The sequence below is a fragment of the Rhodamnia argentea genome, chromosome 11 (assembly GCF_020921035.1).
Source record: "Rhodamnia argentea isolate NSW1041297 chromosome 11, ASM2092103v1, whole genome shotgun sequence".
NCBI classification, from domain to species: Eukaryota; Viridiplantae; Streptophyta; class Magnoliopsida; order Myrtales; family Myrtaceae; genus Rhodamnia; species Rhodamnia argentea.
Window position 1 is genome coordinate 13,239,754 of NC_063160.1, and position 11,007 is coordinate 13,250,760.

The 11,007-nt window shown below is 39.3% G+C and overlaps 2 protein-coding genes across 2 annotated transcripts in view; one reads left to right on the plus strand and one right to left on the minus strand.

Moving 5' to 3' along the window:
* The window catches only part of LOC115736252 (transmembrane protein 53-B), a 391,123-nt gene that overhangs the window by 48,555 nt on the left and 331,561 nt on the right, over positions 1–11,007 (minus strand). The window lies entirely within an intron of this gene.
* On the plus strand, positions 6,313–10,494 carry LOC115736240. Its single transcript, XM_030667829.2, has 4 exons — positions 6,313–6,508; positions 7,330–8,075; positions 8,519–8,947; positions 10,083–10,494. The coding sequence occupies exons 2-4, from the start codon at positions 7,334–7,336 to the stop codon at positions 10,256–10,258; spliced, it is 1,347 nt and encodes a 448-aa protein (XP_030523689.2). The 5' UTR covers positions 6,313–6,508; positions 7,330–7,333; the 3' UTR covers positions 10,259–10,494.

Sequence of the window (11,007 nt, forward strand, 5' to 3'; positions counted from 1 at the left end):
ACAAGATGTGATTTGTCCCTCTCATATAACAAGAGTATGATATCTTGGCCTCCCGTATAGTTGAGACTGTGAAATGCATGGCCATGCTCAAGTGAGTTGAAGGGTCAACTACTTGGTTTGATAGTCTAGCTGCGGTATCTGGAAAATGAGTTTGAGCTATAAAAGGATGACACTTGTCCTGACTTATGCTTAACTCGGACATTAAGTGACAAAGGGACTTAGTTTGTAAAATTGGTTCTAGTGCAAGTGGGAGATTGTTGGCGGTCCGCTTAGGAATTAATCAAGGTTGATACTCTAACATTAGTTGTGGATTAAGTTGTGTCGAAAAACGACATTCACTATACTTAGGTAGTCATAATATGTTGCTAGAGACCGCTTATGACTTGTGGACCAAAAAAGGTTTCGAGTACATTATTAATGTTTAGTGAACCTACGGGGTCACATACAATCACGAACCGAGTTAATATTTTCCTTGCACCTTGATCTACTTAAGAAGTAGATTTTAATTTATTCTCTTATTCTAAATATTTACGTAATCGTGCATGTTATGAGATAACGATTAAACGCACAATTGAAGATAGACAGTTTGGCGGGCCCGAATCGCCCGACCCTACTTCTTTTGTTACGCGTAAATATTGAGGTCATATATAGACAGGGAAAAACCCTAGAGACGTCTGATATAGAATCAAGAAAGTCTTATTCCGAAGGAGAAAAACAAACAAAGATAGAGAATCGTTATCTGTTCTTAGATCTTTGAGAGAGTCTCAAAGAATAAAGCCAATCAAGCAAGATGAGCTCCAAGATTTGTAAGCTAGCACTTGGATCGTTGGAGACTATAGTTTGTGTGTGTGGATACCGGTAAAAGTGCAACAATTGGGACGCTAATCCAGACACAACCGATTATCAATTTATCTTCGATCCACAAAAGGTACGTCTTGAACACCTATTGATTTCAATACACGCATGGATCCTGTTTAGGGTTTTGGTTAACAAATATATTCCACTGCGTTTACCGGTCTCAAAACCCCATTCAATTTCCCATCCGGAGTCGCCACATGACCCCATTTCCTTTTAATTAAAAGCTAAAGAGGAACTTTAGGTGAAAGATTTTTCGTCGTTGGAGAAATTCTGGCCAAACACTATAAAGAAATGGGGAAAATTGTCGGGAAAAGTCCTAAACCTATTGCAATTTTATCAATTCAATCCTAAAACTTGTTAAATTTGCCAATTCAATTCTAAATCTTTTGCATTTGTGTCAATTTAGTCATAAACTTTTTTTTTTTTTGCCAATTCAGTTCAAAACATTTTACATTTGTGCCAATTCAATCCATTTGATCAACTTTGACCAACTAGTGCCGACATGGATGCCGATCGGCGCCGCAGGGGTTAACGCGGATAATTTTCAACATGAGCACCGACATCCACGTAAGCGCTAGCACGGAAAATGTTGGTCGGAGTGATTGAATTGACGCAAATTCAAAAGATTTAAGACTTAATTAGCACAAAAAAAAAGATTCATGATTGAATTAGCACAAATGCAAACAAGTTTATGACTAAATTAGCAAACTTAAAAGGTTTAGGACTGAATTGATAAAAGTGTAATAGGTTTAGGGTTTTTTTTTGCAATTTTTCCTAAAGAAATGCAGAACGAACTTTTAAAAAGTGAGGATGAAAATTTAGACGATAAGTAAAATTCTACTTGTGTCATAAAAGATCGGACAAAATGGGATGTCTATGCTGAATATGTGCAAAGTAAAACTACATTATGCTATGTATACGCCATGGTATAGGAAAATTACAAAGGTCGGTCTTTATACTATTGCGTTGAATTCGCTCGAGTCGTAAATCTTAAATTGAACCAATTTAGCCCTAAACCTTTGAGAGAAATTGTAATTAAATTCTCTCGATCTATTCTCGCTTGATTATCGGATATGAGAGTCGAGCCATCACCGATTGTCCTACGTGTAATGGCGAGCGCGCGACGTGGACGGATATTTAACGGAACAACACATTTTTGCTTAGATGAACGGCGCTATTCCTCGGTCTTGCTTTTAGAATGTTTTTGGCTTGCAATACTGAAACCACGTGTTGGCTGTTCGAAACAAAGCAAAAAAAGTCAACTTTAGATGGTGAATCATAGGTGTTGATCCGATGTTCTAGAATTCTCTGGCCTCTTTGTCGCCATCGGCAGGTACATCTTTAAAAATGTATGTCGTTAGGGATCTTTGGGAAACGCCCCTTCATGGTCATCCGATAATTAAAAATAAGATAATAAATCTCCTCCATCAATCAAAAAAATTTTAAGGGTTATTACGATGAAAAATCTTAAATTGATATACATGTGACAAATTTATTACAACCTATTTTTTTTACCATAAAATTTCAAAGCGATACACCTATGACAAATTTATCCCAAACTATTTTTTCGAAAATCAAAATTTCAAACTAGTACATCCGTGATAAATTTATTTTAAACTAATTATTTTAACCACTAAAAACCTCAAATTGGTGTATATGTGACAAATTTATCATTCGTTAGTTTACATTAAATTGAATTAATACCACGAAAAATTTCAAATTGATACAATAGAGGGTAAAAACCCCAAACAACTACCTTCGACAATTGCGACGTGTCACCCAATTTAGCAATTTAACAGTAAAATTTAACGAAAATCGACGGAGTGCAAATTTATCACGGGTATACCAGTTTGAGATAAATTTGTCAAAGGTATATTAGTTTGGGGTTTTCGGTGATCAAAAAAATAATTTAGGGTAAATTTGTCACTGGTGTACCAATTTGAGATTTTTCGTAGTATTAATTCAAACTTTAATTTTTTTTTTATGTGCCACAATATTTGGTATATAAATTATGAAAAACATAGAAAAATTTACAATCCGTCACGAAACGATGAATATACGGCAACATTCGAGCGCCCGCTGCCCATGACATCAGAAATGGCCTTTCGACCTTTTCAACCCACCCAAAAAGTCATACCTTCATCCTTTTTTTCTTCCTCGAAAAATATTATGTGGATGGAATTTTGTACTCGTTAATTCCATTATCACCACAAAGTTTTGATTAGTATAAGAACTATGTACGTCCACTTTGATCACGTGTTGGTTAATTCCTTTGAATTTCAGCAGATGAGTTGGACCGGAACATTGAAAATCAAAAGGTTTAGTAAAGGCATGTGGGTATAGGATTTAGAGTTGAATTTGCAAGAAATGAGTGCACGCATCTAAGTATTCCACCGTTCATATCATGAGTTGAAATGAGAATGGAAGATAACATAAACGATTCATAAACTTTAACTCAATATATAATGTCGTCTCTGAATTTTTAATTTGTTTAATGCAGTCTCTTAAATTTAGTCTAATGTGTAATGTCATCCTCAAATTTTTTATTTGTTCAATATGATTTATGAACTTTTTATTACGTGTTCAATTTAGTCCATCAATTATATGAAAATGTGCACAGTATTATTGAACTTGAATCAATGGAAAGATAACATTGAATATTCTCATATAATTTAGGGATTAAACCGAACATGTACAAAAAAATTTAGAGGCTACATTGAACAAATTAAAAGTTTAGAGACAACATCACACTTTGGGCTAAAGTTCGGAGATCATATTAAATAATTTAAAAGTTAGGGGATAATATTGGACATTAGGCTAAAGTTCAAGAAAGTCATGGACACGTGGCCAGCAAACTTAAGAAAAGAAGTTGAATGGAAAATGAGGACTCCATGGTAGTCATCTTGGAGAATTGAAGGGATTATAAGGGTGGAAGTACCAAAAAAGTATTAAACCTATTGCATTAATATTAATTCAGTTCTAAACACTTCAATTGAACCAATTAAGTTATAAACCTTTTACATTTGTCCCAACTGAGTCCATTTAGCCAATTTTGACTTGACATCTCTGAAGTAAATGCTAGCCATCCTACACCGGCCGTCGTGTATTTGGTCTCAATTTACAATGCACTTCATTTTCCCCTACGCTTAGGTTTGCAGATTTCTCGCCTCTTTTGAACTCCATTCAAGCACTTTGTGCCCAAGTGTGGGGCGGCAGTGCAATCTCAATCGCTCTGCAAATTGTCTAAGAGTTCATATTGTCTCGATTCTCGTTGATTTTCTTCAACATATCTTGTGACACGCTCGTTCGAGTCAACCTTTCTCGGTAATACTATGCCCAAAAAGCAATATAATATACACTAGATCAAATTTGGACTATTGAAAATGGAGGACTGTACATTAGTCGCATATGAATTCCATCAAATTTAATGATCTAATTCCTAGAAAAAAAGAGAGAGATCTATGACAAAATTTTTTTTTTTGATCCTCGAGGGAACTAGGCCGTCAACTTTAAATTCCCCCGTCAATTCGATAGAAATTTCAAAATATAGTGATAAAAAAATTTCCACACACGATTCTCACTTTAATTAGACACGTGAGGTAATCATCCAAGATGTAAGTTTCTCGATGAACAATTGGTAAAACTACAAGAGCATGCCGTATTAAGAAAAGGACGAGAGCGCAATTACTGAAAGGGAAAGGACGGGACAGCAATTACCATTCCAGTATCAAGCTAAGAAACTGAATATTAAAGCTTGATTCAAGTATGTAAATCATACTTAGGATGTGTTTGTTTACCGGAGAATGAATAATTTTGAAAACTTCTTCTTGAAAATAATCGTTTATATTACTTACAAAAAAAAAAAATGAATGAATCAAGAGATATCTAGATATAAATTATTATCGATAATGACATTTATTTCGTTGACTTTTTATTGCAACATGTATAAGTAATCATTTTAGGAAAATATTCCTTGAATCATTCAATTTTTCACGAAATAAACGGAGCGTTAGTCGACCAAAACTGAATTAGTATTAGAAACCCAAAAAAGTTTAAAAAGAGAAGAAGAAGAAGTCAAGTCTAAAATATTTACGATCGAACTAGAAAATAAATCAGATGGGCCAAACTTATGTTGCAAGTTAAACTGAAAATTGATAAAGAAAATATTCAATTTTACAACTTAGCAGGCATCGAAATTTCGATTACTCACCTTAGGCGTGGGTCGCTACTATACAAGCCTATGCGATAGTAGTCATTTGAAGGTGATATGGAGTTCGCCTCCCTCACTTTCATTTGCTAAGTTGGAAGAGAATTATTTATTTTAATTTTTTTTTTCCATGTTTCGTGGTGCGAAACCCTAGCCGTCGTTGCGTGAAAAGGAAGATGGGATAGGAGGACCGTCGAGAAAGTGCCAGGCAAGCATCCAAGTGGGGCCCAGCGGGAGCATGTACGGTCACATCGAAACTTTTGGAGGTGGGGAGAGTGGGAAAGATTCTCCGCCCTTTGACGAGGCCAAAAAGCCGAATCAATAACCGCAACCCAATTCTGGAATCACCGAAGCGACACCGTTTGGTTAAGGTTTCACAGAACCCCCCGCCCCCAATTTTTTTTTTTTTTGGCTACTTCCACGCTCCGCCACCCCGCGCGCACTCCCGCTGGAGAAAAGTCCATACTTGTCCCCTCACCAAGTTACAAATAAAAGTATTTTTGGTTTATCATAGGAATTCGACTATTAAATATGCGTATGTATCTTTTTTTTTTTTTTTGGGGAATCTTACAATTTAAATGGTCTTATTTTAATGTGCAAGCTCTTTTTTTTTTCTTGGTAAATTCGTAAAGATGTCATTTCAGAATCTGTTATGCAACGCTACAAAATCTTTTTACGCTTACTTAATAAGTTCGTACCTCGAAACTTGTGCTATCTTGTGTCGGGCTAAGCGACTCGAAATCGATCGGATTTGATAAAATAAATGTAAGTTGGCGCTCGAAGCGAAATAGAGTCACTCGATGGGGCGACGGGGGAGGCATGAGCGGGCTCCATTCCCTTAACATTTTTAAAGCCCCAGCAAAAATCCGTGACAAAGGGTGCAAGGGATTAAAGTCCAAGGGCATTTTCGACTTTTCGCAGAGGAGAGTTAGTCCGAGGTCCGGGAGGGAGGGAGGGAGGGAGGGAGGAGTGGTGGGCCTGGTGGGGGCCCGAGCAGGAATTCGGCTGGCCGGCGAAATAAAATAGAGAAATTCAACCCAATAAAAAATAAGCAGAAAAAAAATAATAATAATAAGAGAAGATCGCGTGGCGTTTGAATAGCTAGCTTTGCGTGGGGGAAGGGGAAGAGGAAGAGAAGAGAGGGAGAGGCGGTCATCGCGAGAGAGGGAGGGAGAGACTTGAGGAAGGGGTCGAGCAGAGAGGCTCCGAAAGATTCAGAGGAGCTCCCTTTTTTTTTATATATATAGAAGAAGATGACGCACCCGAATATATTTTGTTGGAATCCGCAGATGGGAATGGATTCTTCTTCGTGCCTTCGTGTTTCGGCCCTCCCTCGCCCCTGCCTCTGACCCCTCCTCTGTATCTCTCTCTCTCTCTCTCTCTCTCCCTCCCTCCTTACCTCCGCCGCCAGCTAGGGTTTTCCTACGAGATCGCCGCCTCGAGGTTAGGATTTAGCGTGGTTTTCGCGCATCTGGGTTTGTTGCCTTTTGTGTTGTTGTTGTTACTGCTGCTGCTGCTCGGATTCGAGGCAGCTCGCGTCGTTGGATAGGTGCGTCGGGGTTCGCGCGTGTTTCGCCCAACAAGTTTGGAGGCGTAGGAGGAATGTTCGCTCTCTGGATCGGGATTGATTTTTTTTTTATTTTATTTGTCTTGTCTCCTCTCTCCTCGGGGCGAATGACGAGCGTCTCGTTGTTTTTTCGTGCTTCTCGTTGCTAGATTTGAGTTGCTTTTTGTTTGTTTCAAAGGGTTGACGTGAGTCTTGTGTTGTTGGGTTGGCGAGTCGGATTTATGTAGTCAGCTGAACGGTTTGAAGGCCTTGAATATGTTTGTTTATCCTTTGGTTAATTGGTTCTTTGTCTTCCCTGTGACCTTGAATTCTCGACTCAAGCAAACAACAGCCAGGGTATGGCCGTTTTTTCGTTCGCTCGAGTCGAATGGATTTCCCATCTTTTTGGCATATGGATGTAGCTTGTCCTGTTGATTTAGAGCAAAGTGGTTTTGGAAATCTGTATTTCTTACTAGGTTTATTGATGATTTATGCAATTAGGAAGCTTGAATATTTTCTGGAGAGTACTTGTTGAATAAACTTTGGAATGATTATGTGGACGCTTAGGTTTTTCCCTTAACCAGGTTATCCGTTTTTTTTGCGTCCTAAGAAGAAGGTTTATTTGTTTCTTCTGAAATTTTTCATACAGGCGGGGCGTTTTGATTTCTCTTGTATGTTTTACACTCTCTGAAAAGTCATTTTATGTCTTGTTTCCCAGAGCCATGCCAACTTTTACTGCAATAGCTTTGGATAGGCTATTGGAACCCAGAACATCCAGATCCGCCGACAAATCTGTTAATAACCCCATGCCTGTTCCTAAGTCGAAGCCTCCTATGCCTGAGCCAGTGCCTAATGCAAAGTTAGAGAGGAGGAGAAGTACCTCAGTCATGGAGAGGAAAGTTCAGCGGCCTCAAATGACTCCGGCACTTTATGCCACTCCAGAGACTACCCCTGTTCCAGATTCGCCGTCCTCATTCCCTCCATCCCCCTACGTCATCAATCACAAGAGACGTGGCCCACGTCTTGTGAAGAGCTTATCGGAGGATGATGTTCCCTCTAGAAAGAAGAGCATGGATGAAGCAAACACCAATTCTACCGTAACTGAAGCAAAAAGTGAGGAGGTTGCTTCTGTGGGGGATGCCCCTGTTACATTTACGATATTTAATCCTGTTGAAGATGAACATGTGAGCGGTATGGACGTTTGTGAGGTCGGAAGCAGTGTCAGACCTTCGACTAATGCTTTGGAAGTTGGGACTAGCAATTTGAATAATGGCTTTGTGGAAGAAACTGATACACTTGTTCCTGTTCCATTGACTCCTGAAAGAGAGGTCGATAGTGAAGATTTTTATGATCCTCAGGAATCAATGAGTTATACTAGTAACACCGATGGAGAGGATAATGGCACTGCAGAACGTTCTGTGAAGTTCTCCACGCCAATGGGAGAGTTCTTTGATGCATGGGAAGGTATTTGAGATCCTGTGTTTTCCTATTGGACGTTTCATTTATTTTCTGGAATCTTGTTCTTCTTCTTTGGATGTTTTAGACAAGCGTTTTGTTTTCAACTACAGCAAAGAAATAATTTGACTGTGATGATGTGATAGTCTTTATGGGTACATGACAATGTCTACTCTCTCTCTCTCTCTCTCTCCAGAAGGAAAAAAAGGAAGAAGGGGAGGGGGGGTGGGTGGGGTGGGTGGGGGGGAATTGGGGGGGAGTGTCCCCCTGAGAGATACTAAGAGAGAGTGGGGGAAGGAGGGTTTTACATATTATGTAGATTTTTAAGGATCAGATCAGTAGCCATAGCATTTCTAAGTTGGGGTCTCTCTATAATTATTTTTCGCACAATGATCATATTTGAAAATTCCCGTTTCCTGAAATTGACATTGGTGCTTATGTGCATCCAACAGAACTATCCTCTGAGGGTGGGGCGCAATCTTGTCTGCGTAATCTTGAAGAGGAACTGCGAGAGATCAGATTGAGTTTGTTAATGGAGATTGAGAAGCGGAAGCAAGCAGAGGAAACCCTGAGCAATATGCAAAGCAATTGGCAGAGGATACAGGAACAGCTATCACTGGCTGGTCTTACCCTACCAGCAAATCTGACTTTGGAGTCTGACCAATTAAATGTGGAGGCCGCAGAACAGCTGAATCAGCAAGTTCAACTTGCTCGTTTTGTTGCTGAAGCAATTGGGAGGGGCATGGCCAAGGCCGAAGTAGAGACGGAAATGGAAGCTCACCTTGAGGCTAAGAACTTTGAGATTGCACGATTGTGGGATCGACTGCACTATTATGAGGCTGTGAATCATGAGATGTCTCAGAGGAACCAAGAAGCTATTGGTGAGTTTCTGAACCTAGCCTTCTTGGGCTGTTCTCTTTAGCTGAGTCTGTAACATGCAGGATACATAGCTCATTTGACCCCTCTGTTTCAAGCATCCTTCAGTGTCAATATATCTTCTTTACTATTTATCTTTACACAATTTTATATCCTTCTCCTGCTGATTGTGGTAGAATACTGAATTGCTTTGTTTGCCTTAAGTGTACATGTTGGATTTCGATTTAGGCTTGAATGTGGCGCACCCCTATACATTCTCTTGGGAGAAAAAAAGATGCTGACAAACTTGATTGAGTGAATCAACAGTTGGGCTTTGGAGTGTGATAAATTCGAGTGGCAGAAGCATAGTCATTATCAATTGGGTAGGAATAAACATGGACTTAATGATGAAATCGCTACAAATTTAATTGAAATCTGGAAGAAGAGAATAATGGTTTATTTTCTGTAGCTTTAGAGCCAACATAATTCATACTTTTATAAGAGAAGGCGATATTATGAGCTCTGCTTAGTATTAGGGATGACATGATTACTTTGGAAAATCGTGACAAGTGTTGCTTAACCAGACTAGTCTAATCCGGTTCAACCTGAAACAGTCTGACCGGTACCGGTACCGGTACCTAGTCACACCAGTTGAACTGCCCGGTCCTGTTTTTGTTAATTGCTGCTATCCTCCCCCGATTACAGCATTTGGCTCTATTTCTGAGTATTCACATTTCTCATAGGGGAAAAAACAAAAATCTTGAGATTTTCTTCCCACTACGAGTTAGTTTCACTTTGAATAGTGGCTTTATTTGGTTGCATATAAGATAGTTAATACTTTTTTTTTCTTTGGTCGGAAAGATAGTTAATACTTAGTCCATCTATTTGTGATATTAAAACCTCCCTTTTGTGTGGTGACCATTTTTTTTTTTTTTTTGGGCTGGCCACCTTGCTGCGCTTACAAGTTTCCTATCCATGCTTTGTCAACATTCTTGTCAAGATTCCGAGGTATCTTGGCCGCTTGTCGTCATTATCCTTTGTATTTAGCCAACATGGGTTTGGGTTTGTACTCCGAAGATAAATATAAATTCTCATGGGTTTGCCAAGGTCATCAGGCAAAGCCTCTCAAGTTTTGACTTTTCCTATTGTTTGTCTTTGCAGAGACTGCTAGACGACTGAGGCAGCAGAGGAAGAGGAGGCAGAGATGGGTGTGGGGTTCAATAGCTGTTGCCTTATCGCTCAGTGCTTCGGCATTAGCATGGTCATACCTCCAGACAGGTGACGGATCGCGCGGCGACCATAATCAGGCGAGTGGAAGCACCAATGATGCCGAGTGAGGCATTCTTCCTCCAGAGTCTACTAAGATGGGCTCTGCCATTAGAGGAGGAGAATAAGAAAGGGCCAGTGCTGCTTTATTAAAATTTTCATGTTCTCCTTGTAAGAGTGTGCAAGGGGCGCTGCGCAATGTTAGGTCCGACAAAATAATACACCAAGCTGCGATGTTGCAGCTAATCCAGAGGTTGATATACCGAGTTTGTATATTTGTTGGAAATGCATTGATTGTTTTGCTTTACCTCTTCCTGGCCTCTGGTGCCCGATTTGCTAGTTTTCATCTGCGAGGTTCAAGTTGCGGCCTTTGGAGGAGCCAAAAAAGGGCATTTTTCAGCCTGTGGATGGTGATTTTGAAGCAGTAAGACATCTTAGGAATACTTTGTTTCAACAGGTTTTATGAATAGATTGATGTTTATTGCGTTGAGCAAAAATATGAGTTTTGAATGTGGGGTGTGATGCTGCAAAACAAGGACAGTAAATTTTCTTGTCAAAAAAAGTTTGGTATGCTTGTGTCAATTGTAATGATTTGGGACATTTTATGATACGAAAATTAATTCAGGATGAATATAGTATGGGCGAATGTCTGATTTAAGTCACTGTCTGAAAGAAGATGGAAATCACGCAATTTTGTTATTTCAATCTCTAGTCAATCAGTATCGCTACAAAAATTTCTCATTTTCCTACGTGGAAATTAGTTGTCGCTGGAGAGAACGAGAACGAGCACAAGCACACTGCTGTTGTCCGAATCCAAAAC